At 37.9% G+C, this 26,684-nt stretch overlaps 2 protein-coding genes across 11 annotated transcripts in view; one reads left to right on the forward strand and one right to left on the reverse strand.

The window, feature by feature from the left end:
* Positions 1-26,684, forward strand: part of DLG2 (discs large MAGUK scaffold protein 2) — a 2,166,350-nt gene that overhangs the window by 7,391 nt on the left and 2,132,275 nt on the right. For 4 of the 7 annotated variants that reach the window (XM_017949244.3, XM_017949248.3, XM_017949249.3 and 1 more), the window contains exon 1: positions 11,771-13,720. The exons of 1 other annotated variant lie outside the window; for it this stretch is intronic. In XM_017949244.3, the coding sequence (XP_017804733.1) occupies positions 13,702-13,720 (19 nt within the window). In that variant the 5' untranslated portion in view covers positions 11,771-13,701. Of the gene's footprint in view, positions 1-11,770; positions 13,721-26,684 lie in introns of those variants that run through there. 2 more of the 7 variants (XM_017949241.3, XM_017949242.3) reach the window with 2 other exon arrangements.
* TMEM126B (transmembrane protein 126B) lies at positions 4,885-11,768 on the reverse strand. Of its 4 annotated transcripts, none has more exons than XM_003910498.4 (5): positions 11,640-11,768; positions 8,533-8,654; positions 7,094-7,287; positions 5,593-5,704; positions 4,885-5,344 (listed from the first exon to the last, which is right to left on the reverse strand). In XM_003910498.4, exons 1-5 carry the CDS (start codon positions 11,718-11,720, stop codon positions 5,161-5,163), a joined length of 693 nt encoding a protein of 230 aa, XP_003910547.1. In that variant the 5' UTR covers positions 11,721-11,768; the 3' UTR covers positions 4,885-5,160. The 4 variants fall into 4 exon arrangements, with proteins under 4 accessions (XP_003910547.1, XP_031509759.1, XP_021782591.1 ...); XM_031653899.1 differs by lacking the exon at positions 11,640-11,768 and adding an exon at positions 9,027-9,465; XM_021926899.2 differs by lacking the exon at positions 8,533-8,654 and having other exon boundaries at positions 7,197-7,287; positions 11,640-11,735.

The raw sequence follows: 26,684 nt of genomic DNA on the forward strand, positions 1-26,684 counted from the left end.
TTCATGGGGAAGTGTTTAGACCATTTGTTTATATGATTTTTATATTTTAGAGTTTAAATCTATCAGCTTTCTATTTGTTTTCTATTTGTCCTATCTGTTCTACATTTCCTTCTGCCTGTTTTTGGACTAATTGATTTTTTTTCCATTTCATCATCTTTCGTATCCTACTAGTTGTAATTCTTTTAAAAAATTGTAATGATCGCTTTAGCATATATAGTACACAGGTAGTTTCCTAAGGCTATCTTTAGAAAGTACCACAAACTGGGTGGCTTAAAACAACAAATTTATTCTCTCACTGTTCTGGAGGCTGTAAGTCTGTAATTAATGTATTGGCAAGGTTGGTTTCTATTGGAGGCCCCGAAGGAGAATCTGTTCGATCCTTCTCTTTTAGCATCTGGTAGTTGCCTGCAATCCCTGGTGTCCGTTGGTTTATAGATGTGTCATTCCAATCCTTGCTTTTGTACTCACATGGTATCCCCCCTTATGTATTTGTGGCTTTATGTGGACATTTTCCCTCTCTGTTGTGTTTGTGTACTCAAATTTACCTGGTATTATAAACACATCAGTCATTGGATAAAGTTCATCCTAATCCAATATACTGCATCTTAACTTGATTACATTTGCAAACACCCTGTTTCCAAGTAAGGACATATTCACAGGTACAGAGCCTAGGATTTGAACATATGTTTTGAAGGGGCCAATTCAACCCCCACAAGAGTATCTTTATCATGATCTACTTTCAAGTAATATTATGTCACTTTATGTATAGTATTAGAATTTTATACCTTCATGTCTTCCCTCCTAGTCTTTGAGTTATTGTCATACATTTACTTCTACTGGTTATAAACCACATAATATAAAGTCATTTGTTTTTGAAACAAGTTTTTAAAATAAGGACAATTTATATTTACCCACAGATTTGCCACTTCTAGTGTTCCTCATTTTTCTAGATTTCCATCTGATATCATTTTCCTTCTATTTGAAATACTTCTTCAAGATTTCTTAGAATGCAAGCCTTCTGGTGATTCATTATTTCACACTGTGTAAGTCTAAAACAGTATTTGGTTGCAGGATTTTTCTGTTGTTGTAGTAAAAGCACATAACATTACATTTACCATCTTAACCATTTTTAACTGTGCAGTTCAGTAGCGTTAAATATATTCACATTGTTATGCAACAGATCTCTAGAACTTTTTCATCTTGCAACGCTGAAACTCTATACCCACTAAATACTAATTCCTCCTTCCCATTTCTCCCAGCCTTTGGTAACCATCTTTCTACTGTATTTCTATAACTTTGACTACTTTAGGTACCTTGTATGAGTGGCATTACACAGTATTTGTCCTTTTGTGACTGCTTATTTTGCTTATTTCACTTTGTGTAATGTCCTCAAGTTTCACTTATGTTGTAGCATGTGGAAAGATTTCCTTCTTAATGCTGCATAATATTTTGTTGTATTATACCACATTTTCTTTATTAATCTATTGAAGGACATTTGAGTTGCTTCCGCCTGTTGGCTATTGTGAATAATGTGCACAGGTCTCTTCAAGATCTTGTTCTGAATTGGATATATATCCAGAAGTGAGAATGCTGTACTGCATGGTGTTTTCCTTTAATTTTTTGAGGAACCACCATACTGTTTTCCATAATGGCAACATTCACAACACAGTGCACAAGGTTTCTAACTTCTTATTTTCTGTTTTTTGGATAGTGGCCATCCTGATGGGTGTGAGGTGATGGTTTTGATTTGCATTTCCCTAATGGTTAGTGATGCTGGTGTCTTTTTATATGCTTAGTGGCCATTTGTATATCTCTTTTTTGAGAAATGTTTATTCAAGTCCTTTGCTCATTTTCGAAGTCAAGTTATTTGGTTTTTGTTGTTCAGTTGTAGAAGTTCCTTGTATACTAACCACTTATCAGATGTACGACTTGCAATACTAACCACTTATCAGATGTACGACTTGCAATTATTTTCTTCCATTCTTTAGGTTTCCTTTTCATGCTGTTTTTTATTTTGACACACAGAAGTTTTTCAGTGTGATGTAGTCCCAATTTGCTTGTTTTTGATTTTGCTACTCGTGCTTTTGATGTCGTATCCAAGAAATAGCTGCCAAATCCAATGTCCTGAACAATTTCCCCCAAGCTTTCTTGTGGTAGTTTTGTAGTTTGCTTTGTCTTTGGGTTCACTAATCTTTTCTTCTGCAATGTCTAATCTTAGGGAGACTTTGGAGTGGATTTCTTTGTTCCTGTAGTGAAGCTGGTGGGGTTTAGGGCTACCAAGATTCAATTATTCATGTTTATTAATGTTAGTTTGCCTGTTTTTTAGAATGATGAAGCTAGGGGAGTATGGGGTATGCATCTTTGGAAGACTCTTTTTTTGTTTTTTAATGAAGCTGAGGAAAGTGGGTGAACAAATTCTATGAAATTCAACCACATGTGTAAAATACTATTTCTTCATTATTAGATTACTATTTAAACTTGAAAATTCAAAAACTGAATAGTTAATGCAAGATAAAACAATTGTACAAAAGCAGAGAGAAAATCAGTACACAATACAACCCAAGCAATGCAGTGCAATGCAATAACAACACAAAAGTGGGGAAAATCACATGGTGAAGGGAGTCAGGGGAAATGAAGAGGTAAGAGTGAAGGTAAGTTCTCATAAGAGGGACCATATCTTAGTTATTACTGTACGCCTATCAGGAAAAACAGACAATGTAAACACATTTATTGAGCAACTTCTACATGCCAGGTGTGGTATGGTATGGTTTTATGTACTTTACTCTTTAGAACCACAGTATAAAGCAGTTATTAATATGTTTTAAAACACAGAAAGTTTACACAACTTGCTCAACCTGTAGTATTGAGTGTTGAATCAACATTAGCTGAATAAGTGAATACATGTTTATTCAAATGAAAGATATGTTGTGGATTATCTTTGGTGGACTTTTCTAATCTTCTCTACAGAAGTGCTAGACTGATAACTACAGACTAGGAAGAGGACCATAATACTTGACATGCAGCAATAGCAACAATAATTGCTGCTGCTATGGTCTAAATGTTTGTGCCCCTGAATTCATATTTTGAAATACTAACCCCAAGGTGATGGTCTTAGGTGGTAAGGCCTTTGGGAAGTGATTAGGTCATGAGGACAGAGCCCCATGAATGAGGTTATTACCCTTATAAAAGAGGCTCCAGAGAGCTCTTTTGCCCCTTCCATCATCTGAGGACACAAGAAGGCATTACCTATGAATCAGAAAGCAGGCCCTCATCGGACACCAAATCGTAGCTTCCAGAAGTATGAGAAATAAATTTCTGTTGTTTATAAGTCACCCAGTCAATGCTACTTTGTTACAGTAGCCCAAGTGGATTAAGATAGCAGCTAATACATATAGACTTCCTATGAGTTGGGTACTGTTTTGATTTACATATATTAACTCATTTAATACAATACTTTGAGACTGAGTACAGTTTTTATTCCTCATTCTATAGATAAGGAGACTTAAGTGCAGAGAGATGAAGTAGTTTATTCAAGATTATCCTGTTAGTAAGTAATGAGGCCAGGATTTGAACCTTGAATGGAGCTCCAAGCTGTACTTCACACCTTCTGCACATGTTGCTTTTCTTCACTGGCTCACCTGGCTTCACCTTTGGGTTCAGGCCCAGATGGTCAAGGTTTCCCTAATTTCTCTTTTCAGCCTCTTATAGTCACTTTGACAAGTAGTGCTTTCCTAAGCTAAAGGAAATATTGATTGCCTTGCCAGCTTTTTTTTATTACAAAGACAATCTGAAGTCATGGAGTAAGGTACAAATCTATTTAGCTTTCTGGTGGTAGGAGAGGTGAACTTAAGTCAACCTTGTTATATTTCCAGGATTACCACATTTTAAATCTCAAAATGAATATGGTTAGGATATGGAGAATGAGATGTACAGTTCCATTCTGTAATTCTTCTCATCCATGTTCATTTTCTGAACTAAGATAAATGCGTAGCTCAGGGATGCCTTAGCAGACTCTAAAGAAACATGCTGTAAACTCTTTAGATTTTAAGCTTCTTTAGCGACAAGCACTGAATCTTTGTACCCTTGGTGCCTATCTCAATGCATGGCAGATAGGCACTCAATAAATATTCTTTCTTGGAAACAAGAACTGAAGGTTAAAAACAATTTCTTTGAACTATATAGTGAAGACAATTTGTAAATGAGAAGATAGTATCAATGCAGAGAAATGGGCTATGTTATTCCCATACCTTCCTTAAGAACTTCCAATTCCTCCTTCAAAATTTGGCTCAATTGTTACTTTTTTCCACCACAGCTTCCCCTTCTGCCTAGTTAACAAGCATACCCTCAGTGCCCTTACAGAATTATGTGTATACCTCTCAAATCCTCTCATAGTATATGTTCACACTTCTTATCCTCCTCAATTGAGTTCCTTCCAGGTAAGGAATGTTCATTTTCTTTTTTTTGTTCATATGGAGTTCTGCTCTGTCGCCCAGGCTGGAGTGTAGTGGCGCGATCTCAGCTTACTGCAGCCTCTGCCTCATGGGTTCAAGCGATTCTCCTGCCTCAGCCTCCCAAGTAACTGGGATTACAGGCATACACCATCATGCCCAGCTAATTTTTTTGTACTTTTAGTAGAGATGAGGTTTTGCCATGTTGGCCAGCTGGTCTCAAACTCCTGACCTCAGGTGATCCGTCCGCCCTGGTCTCCCAAAGTGCTGGAATTACAGGTGAGAGTCACCATGCCCAGTCAGAATGTTTATTATATTTAACACAATGCCTGAGAAATAGCTCAATAAATGTTTGATGAATGAATGAATATATAGCTGCACAGATGAGACCTTGACGCCCAAACCCATTTCCGCATACAAAAAGGAAAGATGAAACTTCTATTATTATATTTATTGATACTGAATATTTATTATCTGTTACATACCAGGCAAAATGGACACACCATCAGGAGATAAAACTTGTATCTTACATGTAAGATGAAACTTATATTTATTGATTGAATTATTGAATATTTTTTGAGTATTTGCTATACCAGGCAAAAGGCACAGAAACAAATTATCTGTTCAGTTACTTTTAGCTCTTTCAGCAATGCTTGAGTCCTCTTTATAAAAACTTCATTCTGCTAAGTTAGCAACCATTCATTTTTTTTGGTTACTCTTCATGTATAGTTTTCTCAAGTGTCCCTTCAAATATTGCATAATGGTATAGACCATTTAATATTCCAAACATAGTCTGAAAGACTAGAGGAATCACCATTAATTTCATTTGTGTGTGACAAAGCCTCATCCAATGGAGTAAAACCCTTCCTTTTGGTGGCAGTGGAACGGTATGATACCTAAAAAGAAAAAAGAGTTAATCACTTCTTCTGGATATGAATGCTATTAGAAGTTTGTTGACTTCTCCTAAACTGGTAACTGCCTTTCTAGGTCTATAATGTAGAGAGCAAAAAAGTTAAAAGTTAGCTATCTGAAATACCAAATGACCACATTTTGATTCAAATATATCATAGACAGCTAAAGAAAAAAGAGAGTTTATTAACCTAAAAAAAAAAAAAGTAAAAAAGAAGGAAAAGGAACAACTTACTTAGTTGCCAGACGTCCATTTTTAGTAAAAGCCAAAGAACTGGGATAGAAAACACCACAAACTATGCCGATCAGTGAACTTCTGAAAACACAGTTTTCCTTGCTTATATTTTCTGGAAAACAAAAGTAAATTTGGTTTTCCTTTAAAACTCAAGAGCTATTAAGACCGTGTTGTACCTCAGAGTAGTTATCTGCACTATCCTCAACCACAACTATACCCTAGAAAGAATATCAGAAATTCAAACTCTGTGGCATATAACAGGCTAAATGCAGCACATTTAAAAAAGTTTTTATTGTACTTTATCACATAGAGAATTACCTCTAACATATGTGGTTGTTGTAGAAGCTATTTTATTTTTTGGAGACAGAGTCTCACTGTGTTGCCCAGGCTAGAGTACACTGGCACGATCTCGGCTCACTGCAACCTCTGCCTCCAGGGTTCAAGCAATTCTCATGCCTCAGCCTCCCAAGTAGCTGGGATTATAGGCGTGCACCACCACGCCCAACTGGTTTTCTATTTTTAGTAGAGACTGTGTTGGCCAAACTGGTCTCGAATTCCTGACCTCAAGTGATCTGCCCGCCTTGGCCTCCCAAAGTGTTGGGATTACAGGCATGAGCCACCATGCCCAGCCAGAAGCAATTTTATAATGACAGAATACTAAACTAGCAGACCAGACCTGTATTCTAGGTTAATACATTTTTATTATCTACTATGTATCAGGAATGTGCTAGGTGCTAGGAATACAGTGGTATATAAAAGACACCTGATCTCTGACGTTCTGGCCAGTTTACAGGAATGAAAGACATGAGATAAATATTTAAATAGATAATTATAAGTGTACACAATACTTTGAAGATAAACTATATAGAGAATGTATCTAAACACCTAATGTGCAATGAGGGAATCAGAGGTCTCCCTGGGGAAAAGATACTTAAGCAGGGACCTGAAGAATGAATGATGGATAGAGGCTCTATCAATTACTAGTTGTGAAACTCAAGGTAAGGTGAAGGGCAGGAAATAACATTAAAAGCCCATAATATGACAGATATTGTGGTAGTCATTTAACCTACAGTATCTTTTAATTCTCATAAAATCCTGTGAGGTGAGTACTATTAGTCCTAATTCATAGATAAGACAAGGGAGGCTCAGAGATGAAATTACTTGCTGAATGTCACAAAACTTAAGTGGCAGGAGGTAGGATACTGAAATGATGTGTGTTATATGCCACAGTCAATTCTTTTCCCAGTATGTTGTTTATTAGTGTACTTGAACATGCCTCAGTTTGGGTTGCTTGCTTATCTACAAAAAGAAAAAAATACGATTTACCTCATTAGGAGGATTGTTGCAGGGATTAAATACGACAAGGTATATGAAGGGACTTTGTAAACTGTATAGCACTATATAAATGTAAAGAATTATTATTAGCAGTAGCAACAGCATATGTTAATCAGTAACTTTACTTAGACAAAACTACATTATACATTAGTGAATTTAAATTCACCTGAATACAAAGGATCAATTACAAGAAGCTTGTAAGTAACTACAGTAGACAAAAATGGAAGTGTAGCCAATGATGCATATGTTTTCAAAGCATCGTGTTCAACCTTGAAGCAGCGTCTGAACAGGAAGTTTGAGAATATTCCAGAGAAACCAGCTGTTGTTCCAAATGACGTCGTTTGATATATATTTGGTGTCCTAATAGAAAAAAAGAAAAATTCAGTTCACTGTAACATTGAACTTAATGGATACAGCCTTTCCTAAAAAGTTGTTATTGCATATTTACTCAATATGAAATACTTCTTGAGCACTTACTATGTGAAAAGTATTTTCTAAGTGCTTAAGATAGGGCAGTAAACAAGGCAAAAGAAAAAAAGAAAAGGAAAGAAATTTCCCACCCCTCATAGAACTTGTCTTCCAATGAGAGGACATGATTCTCTTTCTGAGAATATTTACAGTAGTTCTAAAATAGAGCTCTTTTAAATAATTTTGGTCACAAATAAATATAAATATGCTCCAATGTAGCCAAATTTTATGAGTTACCCAAATCGAAGAATACCTTTCCTGCAACTAAAAGATTTACTTTGCTTAAGCTCATCTAAAAAAAAGCTATTTACATTTGGTTAGGCCTTCTATTTCTGCATTAGTCCCAGATACATTTAAAATAATTTGTCCAAGATTTAGAAAATTTCATCCAAAAAAATCTGATCTAGTTTTCTTATTAAGACCCATACCTAAATCCAGGAAATAAGATCAACTGTCCTTTGGTTTTATTCTTGAACTCCATTCATTTAAAAGTCAAAATGGCCAGTCTGGCCAACATGGTGAAACCATCTCTACTAAAAATACAAAAATTAGCTGGGTGTGGTGGTACACGCCTGTAATCTCAGCTACTTGGGAGGCTGAGGCAGGAGAATCACTTGAATCTGGGAGATGGAGATTACAGTGAGCCGAGATTGTGCCACTGCACTCCAGCCTGGGTGACAGAGTGAGACTCTATCTAAAAAAAAAAAAGTCAATATGTTAATGTGAGACTATATTTATACTATGAAATCTGTATTCCCTTTTGCTGTACTAAGTACTGTGGCTGAGATAATCAATCCTTAACTGATTATAATTACTCACCAATTAAATATAAGTACCCCCCCAATGATTTTCTCTTACTTTTAATTAAAATATATTTACTGCACAAATGTTTTAGCAATACTTTCGGATACTTTTTAAGAAACAAAAGAAATTATCCACAATCCCAAATATTCCAACAAACCACTATTTTCATCTGTTCTTGTTTCCCTCATTCTTTTTTTTAAGGATGTGTTCTTCATAACCAACTGAAAGAATAGGATAACAAAGAATAGGATAACAAAGAATAGGATCTCAGAAACAATGGCAATACAAAAGACTTGCAAATAAAATGATTTTCAGCCTGGGTATTTCTCTTACATTTCTTTTCTAAGATAGTCAAATTTTTTTTCTATGATTTCTATGATCATTGGTCTTCTGAGTTTTGCATCTTCTGGAGAAGGACTGGGTTGACCATGCATAGATGCTGTCATCTTGACATCCTGGAAAAAAAAATTCCAGAGCCATAATAGCTAATGATATTCATATTACATAAAACCTTACAGAATTCTACAGATTCAGATTTGAAAACATTTACAGTTTAGTAGTGTGCCAGGTACTGTGTCGTCTGCTTTCACATATTTTGTTAATAATTCAATCAACATGTACTGAGCTCTTTTTAATCTGTTAGACATTGGCTTTTTGTTATTATTTTTTATTTTCTTGCTAAACATCCTACAACACACAGACATTGGCTTTCTGATTCACACACTAACTTGAGAAATTGGTAGTATAATGATTATCTCTATACAGATGAGAAACTGAGGGTCTGAAAGGTTGACTTGCTTAAGATTTAGTTTAGAGGGATAACATACTGATACTGTTTCTGTTTTCCTCTCTCCTCATTCTGAGAAGGCAGTCAGGCCCTTTGTAGTTGTCCTCCTAGCTCTTCAGGTGGGGAGGTGGAAACAATGGCTGCTTATTGACATCTCTATCCTCAGTTTCTCATGAAAGACTGAGTTCATTTTGGAAATCGTGTTTCATTTCCTAGAGAGGTGGGAGAGAGCAGGGATTGCCTTGGAGAACAGTGAGAGAGAAAAATCAGAAAGAGGGACACTGCTCCAGGAAGGGAACAGGCAGTAGATTGTGGCTACTACTTTGAAGTACATAAATTACATAGCCAGTTCCCTATTACCACCTGTGGTGGAAGCAGAGCCTTTGCTAGAAATGATTATGTAGTATAGCAGAGACCCACACCTGCCACCACACCTGGCTAATTTTTGTATTTTTACTAGAGACGGGGTTTCACTATGTTAGCCAGGCTGGTCTCGAACTCCTGACCTCAAGTGATCTGCCTGCCTCGGCCTCCCAAAGTGCTGGGATTAAAGGCGTGAGCCACTGCGCCGGGCCCCAGAGACCCACAGCACTGGGCTCCTTGGTTGGAAGGTTCTTGTGTCCCAAGTGTGATGAACAGACAGCTGCCAATGTCAAGGGACCATGAAGACTTGGCCAGTAGCATCTTAACAGAAACTAGAGAGATTAAAAAACAAAACAAATCAACAACAACAAGAAAACAAACCCTGCACTCTCAGACAGGATCCTTTCTGAATGTTTTGCTCTGGGCAAGACTCTAGAGTTTCTGTGAAAAGTCTTAATAACATTTGTTAAATCCAAATATGTAGTTGCAAATGTTTACCTACTACAGCAGCCAAGTGGAAAGTCTATTGCCACTAAATTCACACTGCTTTTTACTCTTTTTCCTCCAGATTAGCCAAATAGCCTCTTTACAAATGTACACTAATCTCAATTTTAACGTTTATATTGAAGGCAAATACTAAATCTCAAAGTTAAGGAGTCCTAGACAAGAGGATTAGAGGGGATAAAGCATAATGAACACACAAAATACTTCATAAATCAGTGGTTCTCAACCTTCAGCATGCACAAGAATCACATGGGGTATTTATTTGAAATGCAGTCTCATGAACTCCCTCCTGAGATATCTGGATTCAGCAGGAGTAGGATGAGGCCTAGATTCTGCATTTTAATAGCACCAAGTGCTTTTGATGCTGTAGTCAATGGACACATGTTGAATATTACCGTAATACTCATTTGCTGAATGAGCGGTATGTACCAATCCTAACTACAGAAGGGCCAGTTCATTATACACGGCTCCTGGCATCAACATATGTAAGTTATGAGCTCCTTTGAACCTTCTTATGGCATTACACAATGAGTAATAATGGACCAATTTCTTTCTCTGCATCATCGCAGAATTGTACTCAATCTTTTTCTGTAACATTTCTGGAGAGGGCAGGGGGAAAAAAAAAGTTACATATTTTACAAATTACAATTTTTCAGTGACTAGACTTACATCTTTTTCCTCTCCTGGACACCCAAATGGAAAGTATAAGGGATAGTAACATCTAAGGGAGATTCTATACCTAACCCATCTATTGTACTAAGATGGCAGATGTCAATAACATGAGTAACCATAAACCTTACATAAATTTTTGTTTTGCTCTCATCCAATTCACTGAAGTCCTCCACCTTCCACCAAAAACAAAAAACAAAATAAACTTCCAGGCAATATCTTCTACTAATCTCCTACCTAGTCTACACCCTAAACTCTCTATAGGGAAAGCAGACACCCAGGATTATGATTACAGGATAGCAAATACTGAAATACTGAAAAGAACACAGGAAATATTATTGAGTGCTTAAGCTTTGCAAGGCACTGTCAAAGAATCGACTGCTTTCATTACACCCCTCCCCTCTTAAGGCCACTCAACTAGTCACCACGCTTATACCAGTAAGAGTGGCTTATAGTTTGCAAATCATTTAACGGTTTTGTAGTGCTTTCATGTGTATTATTTCACCTAATAATACATTTTTCACCTAATAATAAATTTCAACTTTAGAATTTTATTCAGTATTCTCTCATAATTTAGGGACCACCTGGTATATGCCAGGCCTCCGAGTAATCAAGATACAGTCATCCCATCCTCAGGAATCCACAATGTAGTGGGAGTTCAGAACAAAAAAGCTGGCAATTTAAACACAGAATGAGAGAGTGACATAAACGAAAAACCCAACAACCTAAGAAACGGCAAACTTAATCTAGCCAGAGGAGGCGTGGGAAGGCTTCCCGGAGGAAGTGACATTTAAACCAATATCCGAAAGAGAACAATTTGGCAGGGGAGTTGGGACGGATAGAAGCAGGGAAATATTCCAAGTTGAAGAAAAAGCCTGTGCAAAGGCCTGGAGACAAGAGAAAACAAACCGCAGATAATGAGTACTAGAACTTAGGTAATCTACGTTCTCTCCGCCTCTTTCCACAACAGCTGGAGACTTAATCGACTACTCCTTGCATGGACTTGGGGGCTGTTTTAACTTTTCAAATCTCCTTTAAGTGTATCATCTTGGAAGACTCTGCCAACACTTTGAAGCTGCAGCAATCACCCCCCATACCACTTCGGATTTCCGCCTACCTTGGGCGCTTCCTCAGTTACCACCGGCACCACACCTGAATCCCTCAGCTTGGCCCCAGCCTCATGCCCGAACACCGCCATTTTGATGGCTCACGTGATTTGCTGGTGGGCGGGAAGTGGTGCGGGTTTACGGCTCATGGCTCTCGCTTGCAGCCCGGGCCCGCCCCCCTCAGTCAAAAGCCGCGCCCTCCATCCTGTCTGTGATTGGGCGCGGTGTCTAGAAATTACGGCCACTTATTCGCTTAGAGGAGGTCCAGGTGCCTGTGGGTCCGCCCCCATCGCCAGCAGAGTATTTCCTTCCCTTGCTATTTGTCAGTTTAGCTCCCTGTTTTCCTCGCGTCTTGCGGGGAGGATGGGGCGGCCCAAATGTTGGAATGTTACTGCGCTCCTGCCTCTCCTCAGGGCACTTCTGGTAGCTGGGAACTAGCTGCCTGCCCCTTTCAGTCCTTGAGGGAACTCGCCCCTTTGCCCTGGCCCGTGTGGTGTTAAAGCTCTGTTTCTCGGGCACCTCCTCCTCCAAACCCCCAACCAGCCGCCCAGCGCCGTCAGAGCAGCCCCGACTAGCCGCCTCCCCTCTCAGCCGTCTGACTCGTCTCCCCAGTCTGTAGTCCCCTCAATTTCCATCCTTTAGCCCCACTTGGAAGGAGACCGGAGAGAAATTTGCCCACTACCCCCCGAGAAGACCCACTTGTCAGTCGTGTCTCAGGGTGGGGGGCACTGCAAGGCCTGGCGCTGTTTTGTGCACGTTAAATGCCCAGCAGTATCTCCCAGACCGGCAACCCCCGACCCTCCAGTCTCCATGTCTTAGAGAAGCCAAATTCGAGAGTTATATAATGTCTAGTGCTGCTGTTGCTCCTGCCTGAAGAAACACTTCATCGCGTGGAGGGTGCAGGACATTTCAGTGCTCTTCCCTAAAAGAACGGGGCTTGGGCAGGGGTGGCCAGCGGTGGCAGAGAAATGTCTTGTCTTTTCTGCAAAAGGAAGGTGGGTAGTTTGAAGAGAGATTGAGAGAAAAGGATGTGGATGTGAAAGCCAAGCAGCTGCACTTTTTCATTTTGAGGAAATCGCGGACCGTTTGCATAGCTTATGCTTACATGTCTAATACTACTACGGCGTCTCTGAAAACACCTTTGGGGGAAGATTTGGCTTCTCTCGAAGTCTCAGTGTTTTTCCTCGCCGGATAGGGGGCTGCTTGGATGCGAAGAGATGGCATGATGTGAATGACTCCAGTGTGAAGAAATCTGCTTCGCCAACTCATCCTGCATCAAGTGCCCATTGAGTAGCACTGTCACTTTAATGTCTCCATGCCAAGGGATTGCTTTCCTTTTTTTTCAATCCTCTCTGTTAATACATGGGAGGATCAGAATCAGAGGTGCATTAAGGATCAAGCCTGGGGGCTTGGAGAGCACAGAAGAAAAAAATGAAAGTGACAGCAAGCTGGATTCTGAGTTACTGAGGGGGTGAGATCCGGAACTTCTGATCAGTAAATAGAAGGGGGCCTTTCGGTGTGTGTTCTGCCACAGAAAACTGTTCACACTCACCTATCTTTTTAGAGACTGGAGTCAAAGAGGTTTTTAAAAGTATTTTTTGGGAGGTGGGGTTAAATTTTTCTCTACATATTTGAGGATCTTTTTCATCATGTTTCAGTTTGACCATGTATAAAGTAATGAGACAGCTGTCTAAATTTGGTTTGTGCCTTAAATGAGTTAGTCATTGAACTTCCAAAAATGTTGCTGCCTGAAGAGGAATTTCAGTAACGTTCTTCATGTTTACAATAATTTTCCCAGTTTGTAAAAACAGTCTAAATATTTTCTGAACATTGAAAAACTTGAAAAACTAAAAAATTACGTTTCTGTAAACTCTGTGGGCGGTGTAAAAAGTTTAGTTGTGGAAAAAGTACATCATTACTTTCTTTATCTGACATAGAAGACTCAGCCTGGATTTCAAAACTGAACAGTGAAGTGGTTTGCAACAGTTACCTGGCTCTTGGCCTCAATCCAGCTGGATCAAACTGAGACCTGAAAAGAGATCTTGAATTCTGTGGCAGTGGAAAGACCTAAGAATGCCAGTCAAGAAGAAAGGTGGGCTATGAGGTTGCTATATAATATTTCTGCCTTTTGTTGGTTCTGGTACTTGTAATTTAAACTATATTCCATTTGAGAGTAAAATTTTGCTTCAGTTTGGGGGAAATTTTTATTGTAATATAGTTTCAGTGGTACATAATTCAGTAATATTATCTTGCTAAAGTAAAAGGAAGTAAGACTATAGTATTTATTGATAGATATTTACGATTTCATACATCAGGTTGTTTATATCACCATTGGTAATAAGAATAGATTCAGTACCGAAGATTTGGAATCTTCTCTAGCTTGTTTTCTTAGCTTGTTAAAGGTTGCTTTTAAGCGGTCTTTAAAAAAACTTGTACAGTGGAGCTCTTCCTCATGGGTTTAATATTTATCAAGCTAATTACAGAGTTGTGAAAGGTAGCAAAGTAATTTCATTTGCACTGAACAAAATTATAGCTTTATAATTTATCTTTTGGTTAAAAATAATTTCTTATTTGGATTTATTCTAGTGTAAATCTTCATTTTTGTGATAAAGCACAACTTTCATGACTATTGTGCTTTTCCAGATATATGCATTATCCAATAACATGATTGTCAAGTTCCCCATATGGGGCAAACTCCTGTTTTTTTCTCCCTCCTCAACAACTTTTATTATTGGAATTGATCAAGATCTAGTGAATTACTAAAGCATAGTTGATTATAATCCGAACTTGGGGATTCAGTTTAGCTTAGATGCAGCCCAGGTTAACATTGTTCCAAAGGATCTTAGTTTGGGATTGTTTTTGTTTTGTTTTGACATGATATGGCAGGTGAGATCAGCTGTAAAGAGTTTCTCAAGAGTTTTGAATCAAAATTTATATGACATCCTTGAACTCTGCTATACTGGACTAAGGTAGATCCAAATGTTGTCCAGTTACGTGAGTTGCTACAGTCTGAAACTAAAGCTCTGGGTGAATTGCAGGTTAAAGTGGAACTTATTTCTGCATGGTGTTTAATTCTTCTACCTCTGGATTTGTTAGGGATGTTGAGGAAAATTATAATCACTGAGATGCCTTATCCAAGCTGATATTTACCTAGAACTGTGATTTCTGCACACTGGGATTTAAGATTGAGATTGTTTCCTCCCCCTGCTGTTTCTAATAATACCACTGACAGAAGTAAACTCTCTATGAGATTTTGGAGCCACACCTGTCCAGACCAGACACAATTGGTTTATCGAGAACAAGAATGGTTTTGGGAGTGTAGCCAATAAACGACATGGCTCTTTGACATATTTAAGTTGATGTGTGTTTTTATTCTTTCTACCATTTCTCTAGACAGTTTCTTTTGGATTACCTTATTTTGAACTAATAATGGAATTAAACACATATGTGTGTGTGTGTGTGTGTGTGAGAGAGAGAGAGAGAGAGAGGAAAAGAGTGAGAGGGAGACAGAATGGGAAGGAGGAGAGAGAGAGAGAGATAAACGGTATATAGGAAGGAGGAGGAGGAAACTCAGTTGATATTCTAGATATAACTTAACTAAGCAGGTTTAGTTAGAAAGTTTAGGACTTAATGTTTCTAAACCCCATAAACTGAGTTTCTTAAAAGTTCTTCCCTTAACTGTTACAGAAATTGCTGATACATTGCTGAAATTATAATACTTTAGAAGTATTCCTCTCCTCCTTTGCCTACTTCTTTCTCTCTTCCTTTGCCTCCCTCCTTCCCTTTCTTCTTTCCTTCTTCGATAAATTGACTGATGGATTGAATTTTTAAAGGAATCAACAAGTTCTAATTAGAAAAACAAATGTATATTTCTATGATACCAAAGTATATGTTATATAGTTTTCCTTATAAACTGATCTAGAGAAACAATGTATCTTGCTTTTAATCTCTTAAAACTGTTAGTATTATGATACATATTCTTGAATATTGTAGACAACTAGCCAAACAAGTTATAATGTGTGTGTTATATTTTTCATTGGCTATGCTTACTATCTCTACTGTTTACCTAATATAAGAACAGTATTTTTAAGTTTAACCTAGATTTATTCTGCAGGGATCACTGTCCTCTGTCACCTTGAGTCTTTTTCTCTCTTCATTGTTTCATGTGGTAGACATGATGAAAGAGCTAGACTTAATGTGATTCTAAACAATAACTGTCCCCACTGAGCTAAGTGTTTATTCATTGTTGAACATATTCTCATTAAAGTGTGAAATTTTCATAAGATGGATTTTCATTTGGTATTTATTTAGTATATTGTTGTCAAAGAGAGAGGAGATTCTTTTATTGATACCATGCAACCATGGTGGGAATTGGGAATGGGCGTGACATCTCACTAAGCCCATTTCTAGGTGCCATTCTGGACTGCTCTTGGATAAACTGAAACTACTGTTCCTCAAACCCCATGTTAACTGCTCGTTTGCTTTATGACATTACTTTCTACTTCTCTCATTCTAGTCTCTTCGCATTTTTACAGATCTCAGTTTTATCAACAGAAGGCTCTTCTGTTTCCCTGTTGGATATTTTTTTTTTCCTCAACAGTTGCTTTTCATTCAAGATTCTCTTATCTATAGTAGTAACTGGATTTGCTCCCAGGTGAGCCCTTGGGACAATCTTGAACATATTTTAATTTGTGAACATTTAGGACCAATTCAGGATAAGTTGTATTAGTATTCTCTGATATGATGCAAGACCATAGTGTGTTATAAGGGTCTGTTTTAACAAGTCTTCTTGAATTGATCTGATATGATTTCCTACTGGGTTAATGTAAGAAATAAAAGTTAATGATAGTTATGTCATTTCTTGTGTTTTACAGCAGAAAGTTGCTGTTTTAAGGATAAAAATGTGCTTTAATAGAATTTTCTAGTACAATGCAGCTTCCTTTTTGAATAGCTTTTTGTTCTCATTGTCATTAAATATGTGGAAAAAATCAATGCCTTTATTACTTTAAGATACATGTTCATTTCATTTAGGTGTTTTAAAAATTTGTCCCGTTACTGGGCGCAGTGGCTCACGCCTGTAATCCCAGCACTTTGGGAGGCCCAGGTGGGCAGATCATGAGATCAGGAGTTCAAGACCAGCCTGGCCATCATGGTGAAACCCCATCTCTACTAAAAATACAAAAATTAGCCAGTATGGTGGCGTGTGCCTGTAATCCCAGCTACTTGGGAGGTGAGGCAGAAGAATCGCTTGAACCCAGAAGGCGGAAGTTGTAGTGAGCCAAGACTGCGCCACTGTACTCCAGCCTGGCAACAGAGCGAGACTCTGTCTCAAAAAAAAAAAAAAAAAAAAAAGTCCTATTGTCTTCTGAGCTTCCTTTAAACTGGTAGAGAAGTTTGTCTGATATTATTTATTTATATGACCCTTTATTTCCTTTGAATTCTTTTTTTTTGCAATGGTTCTCAGTGATATAATGGAGTATATATATAAACATATTTTTTATCATGTACTGTAAGCTAAGTCCTATCTTCTTATATGTATATGTTTTGACATTATAGCTTTCAAAGGAAGCTGAAGAATGTTGTGTAATTGGAATCTTTTTTTTTTTTTTTTTTTTTTTGGAGACAGAGTCTTGCTCTGTTGCCCAGGTGGGAGTGCAGTGGTGTGATCTTGTCTCACTGGAACCTCCGCCTCCGGAGTTCAAGCAATTCTTCTGACTCAGCCTGCTGAGTAGCTGGGATTACAGGCATGTGCCACCATACCTGGCTAATTTTTGTATTTTTAGTAGAAATGGGGTTTCACCATGTTGGCCAGGTCGAACTCCTGACCTCGTTATCCGCCCACCTCGGCCTCCAAAGTGCTAGGATTACAGGCATGAGCCACCGTGCCTGGCCTTAGAATCTTAAGACATGATATTGCCATATATCTCATAGGCACCCTTGAAACTGAGATTACTGTTTCCTGGACTCACAGTTCTTTAATGATCTCTTTGCTTTTGGTTGGCTGTATACTTCATAAATATGTCATTTCTGGGTTTTTTTTTTTTTTTTTTTTTTTTTTTCCCCTCTGGGGAAGAGGACCTTATGACTCTCCTGTTTATTTTTTCCCTATTCAAAGTTTTTCTCTTTCGTTGTTTCCTGCACGTTATGGCTTAACTTCTGGTTTTATAGTATCTTACTAATTTACATTTGCTTTTCATTATCTGGGTATACTTTCTTTTCATCTCTAGTTTTTCTTAAGTTCTTAAAATATTTTTTTTTTCAGAGGCAATAAGGGGGGGAAATATGTATAGGTATATCTCAGAGATATTGCGGGTTAGGTTCCAGACCCCTGAAATAAGGCATGTTATCACAACGAAGCAAGCTACTCAAATATTCTGGTTTCCCGATGCATATATGCAATATATTGTATAGTACGGTATATATGCACTGGGAAACCAAAATGTTTGTTGTATACAGTACAGTATATACTATACTATAGTCCATTAGGTTCATAATAGTGTTATGTCTAAAAACAATGTACATACTTTAATTAAAAATATTTTATTGCTAATAAATGCTAATGATCCACTGAGCCTTTAGCGAGTAGGAATCTTCTTGCTGGTGGAAGATCTTGCTTCAGTGTTGATGGCTGTTGACTGATCAGGGTGATGATTGCTGAAGGTTGGGATGTCTAAGGCAATTTCTTAAAATAGGACAACAGTGAAGTTTGCCACATCAATTGACTCTTTATTTTATGAGAGATTTCTCTGTAGCATGAGATGCTGTTTGACAGCATTTTACCCACAGTAGAAATTCTTTCATAATTGGAATCAGTTTTCTCAGACCCTGCTGCTGCTTTTTCAACTAAGTGTATGTAATATTCTAAACCGTTTGTTGTTATTTCAAACAATGTTCACAACATCTTCACTGGAAGTAGATTTCGTCTCAAGAAACCACTTTCTTTGCTTATCCGTAAGAACTCCTCATTCATTCAAGTTTTATCATGAGACTGCAGCAATTCAGTCACATCTTCAGGCACATCTTCTAATTCTAGATCTCTTGCTATTTCCATTGCATATGAAGTGACTTCTTCCACTGAAGACTTGAATCCCTCAAAGTCATCCATGAAAGTTGGAATGAATGTCTTCCAAACTCCCATTAATGTTGATATTTTGACCTCCTCCTGTGAATCAAGAATGTTGTTAATGGCATATAGAATGATGAATTCTTTCCAGGAGGTTTTCAATTTACTTTGTCCCGATCTATCAGAGAATCACTGTGGCAGATATAGTCTTACAAAATGTATTTTTTAAATAATAAGGCTTGAAAGTTGAAGTTACTCCTTGATCCGTGGCATGCAGAATGAATGTAGTATCAGCAGGCATGAAAACAACTTTAATCTCCTTGTATATCTTCATTGGAGCTCTTGGGTGACTAGGTGCGTTGTCAATGAGTAGTAGTTTTCAACAGTGGGCCTAAAATATACAGTAAACCATGCTGTAAACAGGTGCTGTCACCCAGGCTTTTGTTGATCTACTTTTAGAGCATAGACTGAATAGATTTAGCATAATTCTTAAAGACCCTAGAATTTTTGGAAGGGTAAATGAGCATTGGCTTCAACTTAAAGTCACCAGCTGTGATTTGTGATTTGTGGTGCCCCAAAACAATTACAATGAACATCGAAGATCACTGATCACAGATCACTGTAGCAAAAGACTAATGAAAAAGTTTGAAGTATTGTGAGAATTACCAAAATGTGACACAGAGACATGAAGTGAATACATCCTATGGAAAATTGCCAGTGATACACTTGCTTGACACAGGGTTGTCACAAACTTAATTTGTGAAAAACATGTTATCTGCAAAGTGCAATAAAGCAAAGTGCAATAAAATGAACTATGCCTGTACCTGACTTCATTGAATGGCCTTGTGTGGCTATTTATTCCTTTTGCATACATTTTACCAAATTTGCATTTCAATTTTCATGTTTGCCATACCAGTAATATATGGAGAGGTTTTTTTTCTTTTCTTTTCTTTTTTTTTTTTTCTTTTTGAGATGGAATCTTGCTCTGTTGCCCAGGCTAGAGTGCAGTGGCACAATTTCGGTTCACTGCAACCTCCACCTCCTGGGTTCAAGCGATTCTCCTGCCTCAGCCTCTCCAGTAGCTGGGATTACAGATGCCTGCCACCACACCTTGCTAATTTTTTTATTTTTAGAAGAGAGGGGATTTCACCATGTTGGGCAGGTTGGTCTCAAACTCCTGACCTCAGGTGATCCATCTGCCTCTGCTTCCGAAAGTGCTGGGATTATAGGCATGAGCCACTGCACATGGCTATAGATGTTTTTTCTATTTTCCAAAACTTCAACTTTTTTTTTTTTTAAATCTCTTCACAGCCATAAAACTCAAAAGAATTAAGCACTGAATCATCCTAGAGAGGGATGGGGAAACACAGTTTTCAAACTTTTGCATTTTCTGTAAGTCAAAGTAAAATAGATAATTTACTAAAGTTTTTTTTTTTAATTTAAAATTCCCCAATTAAAAAAATTATCTGGGCTTGTTGGCATGTGCCTATAGTCCCAACTACTTGGGAGGCTGAGACTCGAGGATTGCTTGAGCCCAGGAGTTTGAGGCTGCAGTGAGCTATGATTGTGCCACTGCACTCCAGCCTGGGTATCCCATATCTTTTTTATTTTAAAAGAAATTCCCTGTAGGGACCATTTTGACCTTGGATGAGCTATAGACTCTTGATATTGTAAAAAATTAATCCAGGAGTCGTAAATGGAATGAATTCTGAAATGATAAATAGAAGAATATTTTTTTGTGTTTAACTACTAATTAGAAGTATGCTATGAAGCAACAAATAGACATGGAGATAAAATGATCTGTTAATTGATTTTATTTTACATATCTGTTGGGAGAGTGCAAATCATATGCCAATGACTTGATACTAGAAAATGTGTGAACTTCTAGGTTTTTGGAAATCTGCTCAAGTGTTTTTATTTGTGATAGAATATTTGATTTCTCCGTTAGGTCTATTATTGGTTACTTTTTTGGGTAGAAGAATCTAGTCAGTGAGATATGCACAAAACATTGGATTTTACTTATTTATTTATTTTTAAAACTTCAACTTTTTCTTAGATTTAGTGGGTACATGTGCAGATTTGTTACATGAGTATATTGTGTGATGCTGAGGTTTTGGATACAAATGATTCTGTCACCTAGGTATCCAGCATAGTACTCAATAGGTGTTTTTTTAGCACTTGCCCCACTAGTCCCTTGTGTAGTATCTATTATTCCTGTCTTTATGTCCATGTGTACCCAATTCTTAGCTCCCACTTATAAGAACATGCGGTATTTTGTTTTCTGTTTCTGTGTTAATTTGCCTGGGATAAACATTGGGTTTTTAAAACGTTGGAGTAAGGCATTCTGTTCATTCATACCTTTGTCAATAAATAAATTTCTCACTGTTCTACAAAATATATTTACTGAACTATATGAATACTATATTTTCTTAAATACATATTCTCTTTATATGCTTATTTCTTAATACTTACTATGTTACCATGTCAGTGATTATAAAATATTTTTTAGTATAAAGGAGAGATTTTTTTTAATTGGGGGAAGGGGATATGTTCCCCGGCTACAATTCTTGCTCAGAAATTTATGTCAGTTAAGCTACAAGCATTTCTATATCCTCAATGTAGGATACTTTGTCAGCAAAGGATCATGAGTTTTATCCAGTCTCTTCTGTCTAGTTAGTCATTCTGAATTCTAACTAATAAGCTTTCTGCATGGGTTCAATTTTAATAAGTTTTCAAAGCTATTTCAAGAATTATGGCCAAATCACCTTTATTATGAAACAATTCTCCTGACCTCATTTATTTTAGGATTTAAGATCAAGAGGAATGGTATAGTATAAGGTAGAAAATCCTGTGAAAATGAATTATTAAATTTCAACTTTCAAAGATTATGGGTAAGAATTTTGTAACCCATTTCTTCTGATAACACCATTTTGCTAGCCACTGAGGCCCTAATTTAGGATACAATTTTGTAACTTCTATCAGGAGCCTATCATTTTGGAGAACTGTGACATCTTTATCATTAAAAGCATGGTAATACGTGGAATAAACCTGTTAAGTTCTGTTCTATTTAAACATCTCTCATAGGTAATAAGCTAAAATTCTTTTAAAAGGTAAACTTGTGTATATATGGTGTAAACTGGTGTATATATTTAAGGCAATGACTCTACTTTCATTTATTTATTCAGTCATTTATCCATTCAACAAAGGTGTATTATGAGTGCCTGCTATGTGCCAGGCACTGTGCCAGATGCATGTTTGAAGGAGCAAATGATTTTCAATCTCTGCCTTTATGAATCTTAAAATGTATTAGGAAGACAGATGTGAATACAGGCAATTTCAATGCTATGTGGTGAGGTTAACACTCTGTGTCAAGAAAACAGATAAGGAACACTTAATGCCACTAGGGAAGATGTAATATTTAAGATGAGATACAGAAGATGAATAGAAGTTTACCAGACAATGTGGGAAATGGCAAGAGGCTGTTTCAGATCATTATTTATTTTTCTTATTTTTTGGTCTTGAACTATATCATCACATCCTGTATTATCATCATCATCAATAGCAGTGATGTGGTGGAAAAAACCTAGAACAGTAGTCAGAAGATTTGTCTACTAAAAGAAGGGACAAGATCAGATAATCAGTGAGCTGGACTTGGTCTATAAATTTAGGTATGTCAGAAGTATCTATTTATTTTCTATAATTCACCTTTACTCTTAGTAACTGAGTAGCAGACAAAATAACTCTTATCCTTTTTGAAGTTTTCCCCACTTCCCTGGGGTTAAGGGGGGGGGTTTTACCTGGAATGGGAGTGTCCTCTGGTTGTTGATCATCTATATAAAACAGCTTACCTCTGACATATGAGTTGTTGTGTCTAGATAGCTCTTTCTGGTCTGGTCTGACAGAGAGTTGGTATGTCCGAGTCATGGACTTTTACTTTTTTCTAGAATGTCTGTGTTTCTGTTTGCCTAGATGCATTACAATGCCATTCCTCTTGGGTCTTGCTGCCTTCCAAGCAATGTTGCCAGTAAGTAGAGCCTAGATCCCTGATGCCTTGAGATCCAAAGACTTTTCTCTGTTTTATTCACCTGGGACAATTTCTTTCTACACTGTGAAGGGGCTAGGAGAAGTCCCTTTCTCTGCCTGTACCTGAGAGTCTCTTTTTCATCTCTGATAAACTCTTCTTTTATTCTGAGGGCTTAGGTTTTTGGAAAGCAAAACTGGAATTATTTAAAAATTCCTTCTGGTTTTTGTCCTGGCATATACTCCCCCTGAGGCAATAAAGTAGGGAACCAGTTATCTGCTGGAATGAGAAAAAAGGAAATGGGAAAATTTAGGCAGAAAAAAGTTTTAATATCTCAAAGTACCAATCTCCTGCGTGTAAAATAGAGTTTACTTGCCTTATGATGATGCCGCCAGAAGACCCTGTGAAAATCATGTAATTCTTCTGAACTTGTTTTCTTTTTAGAAAGGGATTTAATGCTTTTTTCCTCTTACTATATGCTGTTTCTTTTTCTCATCAAATATAATATATATGAACTTCACTTCTAGAAAGCTAGTTAGTGATGGAATTAGGACCAGAAGCTTGCCTGATGCTTTCCTTTTTACTGTATGAGTGTGGTAGTCTTTGAACAAGTGATTGGCATCATAGTACAGTAGAGGAGAACCCAGGATTGGAATCTAGCTTTTACCATCAGTTGGCTACATTAAGAAAATCAACAGATAGAGCTTCAAATTTTTCCTGTTAAAACTTAAGTGTACAATAATATCTCTTAGGATTATTGTAAGGATCAAATCAAGATACCTAGACTATATAAAAATTATTTTGTAGATAAGAAACTGCTGTACAAATGCTTATCATCTGAATGCATTTTTAAGGGGGGTGTGTGGGTTCAAGGAGGAGAAATGTCAAGAGTCTCCTTCCATCAGTGGTTTGGGTTCAGCTTCCTGGTAATCTTCTAGAACAAGCCTGCCCAGATATAGCAATGATGCATTTGATCACAGATAGGAGATGCCATGCGTGTATGTGTTTTTTTTTTTTTTTAAAACAGGTTATAACATTTCTTATTAATATTATTTCTCCTCCAAAGATGCTAAAGTAATTTCTAAATCATCTAATATATACAAAATGATTGCAGTCTTCAGGTCTGCTTTAAGTCTGGCCATACATATTGTCCACTATTTAAATTCCGAATTTTATTTATTTATTTTTCTAGATAAATAATACTGGAATGATGCATAATTCAGTATTCAGCTGAAGATGCAATTCATTATCTTTTTTTTTCTGACATGGAGTCTCACTCTGTTGCCCAGGCTGGAGATCAGTGGTGTGATCTCAGCTCACTGCAACCTCTGCCTTCTAGGTTCAAGCGATTCTCCTGGCTCAACCTCCTGAGTAGCTGGGATTACAGTCACCCGTCACCATGCCCAGCTCATTTTTGTATTTTTAGTAGAGATGGGATTTAGCCATGTTGCCCAGGCTGGTCTCGAACTCCTGAGCTCAAAGTGATCCATCTGCCTTGGCCTCCCAAAGTGCTGGGATTACAAGCGTGAGCTACATGCCCGGCCAATTTGTTATTTTCTTACTTTCTATTTATTGCTGTTTAGCCTTGCATGTTTTCTATCCTTCCCTTTTACCAAATTTATAGAAAATTTGAAAGCATGGCTTGTCTGAAAGGAGAGATATACATTTACCATTTTATACTATTAATAATATCTTCTTGTTTCAACAGGGAAAATAACCTGATCAACAGGTGTTTGTTGAAGTATATTCAAACTTTTTTTTTTTTTTAAGGGAAGATAAAGTATAATTGCAGAGAATAATTATAGAAGAAAGAAGCATTGTGATCCTTTCCTAGTAAGTCAGGTTTCAATATGGCATAATATTTTGTATGGGCTTTGGTGGCAGATAGATCAGCATTTGTATCGTGGTTCCAGCACTTACTGTTATGTAGCCTTGGGCAAACGTACTCTATTTCCCTCAGTCTAAAATTTCCCCATTTGTGAAAATGTATATAGTAGTATTTCTTAGGATTCTTTTGAAAATTAAATAAGGTGATCGATGCAGAATACCTAGCATTGTTCCACAAATACTAGCTAATATTACTAATAATAAAATGACACCTTTGTGGTATCATCTTGAACTATACATTTGTTTTATTTTATTTAATTAATTAATTTGTTTGTTTTATTTATTTGGAGACGGAGTTGCGCTCTTGTTGCCCAGGTTGAAGTGGAATGGCACCATTTTGGCTCCCCGCAACCTCCACCTCCCAGGTTCAAGCTGTTCTTCTGCCTCAGCCTCCTGAGTAGCCGGGATTACAGGCATGTGCCACCATGCTTGGCTAATTTTGTATTTTTAGTAGAAATGGGGTTTCTCCATGTTGGTCAGGCTGGTCTCAAACTCCTGACCTCAGGTGATCTGCCCGTCTTCGCCTCCCAAAGTGCTGGGATTACAGGCATGAGCCACTACGCCCGGCCAAACTATACATTTTAATGTTAAATAAAAAAAAAAAAAAACCTGATTCGAGACTAACTTTTCTATTGCTATTCATTACTTTATTACTTTCTCATGAGTATCCTTGATTTGTAAAAAAGCAATAACATCAACCATAAGAATTAAGCATATGTGAATACTTCTTAGTAAAATACTTTTGTGCCCAGAATTGGTGGATTCTTTGTCTCGCTGACTTCAAGAGTGAAGCCACGGACACTTGCAATGAGTGTTACAGTTCTTAAAGATGGTGTGTCAGGAGTTTGTTCCTTCTGATGTTTGGACGTGTCCAGAGTTTCTTCCTTCTGGTGGGTTTGTGGTCTCACTGACTTCAGGAGTAAAGCTGCAGACCTTCACAGTGAGTGTTACAGCTCTCAAAGGTTGCGCATCCAGAGTTGCTTGTTCCTCCTGGTGGGTTCGTGGTCTCGCTGATTTCAGGAGTGAAGCTGCAGACGTTCGCGGTGAGTGTTATAGCTCATAAAGGCAGCACGGACCCAAGGAGTGAGCAGCAGCAAGATTTATTGCGAAGAGCGAAAGAACAAAGCTTCCACAGTGTGGAAGGGGACCCGAGTGGGTTGCCGCTGCTGACTTGGGCAGCCTGCTTTTATTCCCTTATTTGGCCCCACCCACATCCTGCTGATTGGTTCATTTTATAGAGAGCTGCTTGGTTCATTTTATAGAGTGCCGATTGGTTCATTTTACAGAGTGCTGATTGGTCCGTTTTTACTGAATGCTGATTGGTGCATTTACAAACCTTTAGCTAGACACAGAGCTCTGATTGGTGCATTTACAATCCTTTAGCTAGACAGAAAAGTTCTCCAAGTCCCCACCCGACCCAGAAGCCCAGCCGGCTTCACCTCTGAATCCTCCCTCTAAACAGGAGACCCCAACTGCTGTTGGGAATTCGGCTGATGACTGCTCTAGCTACTTCCTGCTGGATAGGGGTGAAGAAGGAGCCCTGCAGTTGTAGTGTCCTCCAGAGGGGAACTCTAGGCCTGTGAAAGGGCCAGCAGGTCAGTCCAGGGGTCCTCGGCAGAAGTTGTTAGTTGAGCTCATTTGGGGTTCCATTTGTAAGACAATCTGTAGCTTGATGGCCTCGATTCTAGAGGAAACAAATTTGTAAAGCAGGTTAAAAATATAGGGCCCAAAGGCAAGTAACAGCAAGATGGCTGCCACAGGACTTAGAAAGGGGAGGAGCCATGTTGCCCAACTCCAGAGTTTGGTATAAGAGTTTGAAAGGCATTTTCTGATTTCAGAAGCCTTTTCCTAGAAACGCCAGGTGGCATCTCGTACTAGCCTTGACTGGTTAGTATAAAAACAACACTCTTCCCCTAAGGTGCGGAGTCCTCCTTTCTCAGCAGTGAGGAGGTCTAGGCCTCGGTGGTTTTGGAGAGTCACTGCTGCCAAAGAGTGTATTTGGGATTGTAGTTACTATCCTTACTGGATAGATTTTATTTCTTGCACACTGTCTGAGAAATCCTTTGAGAGTGTGTGGTAGTAGGA

The sequence above is a fragment of the Papio anubis genome, chromosome 12, assembly GCF_008728515.1.
Source record: "Papio anubis isolate 15944 chromosome 12, Panubis1.0, whole genome shotgun sequence".
NCBI lineage: Eukaryota > Metazoa > Chordata > Mammalia > Primates > Cercopithecidae > Papio > Papio anubis.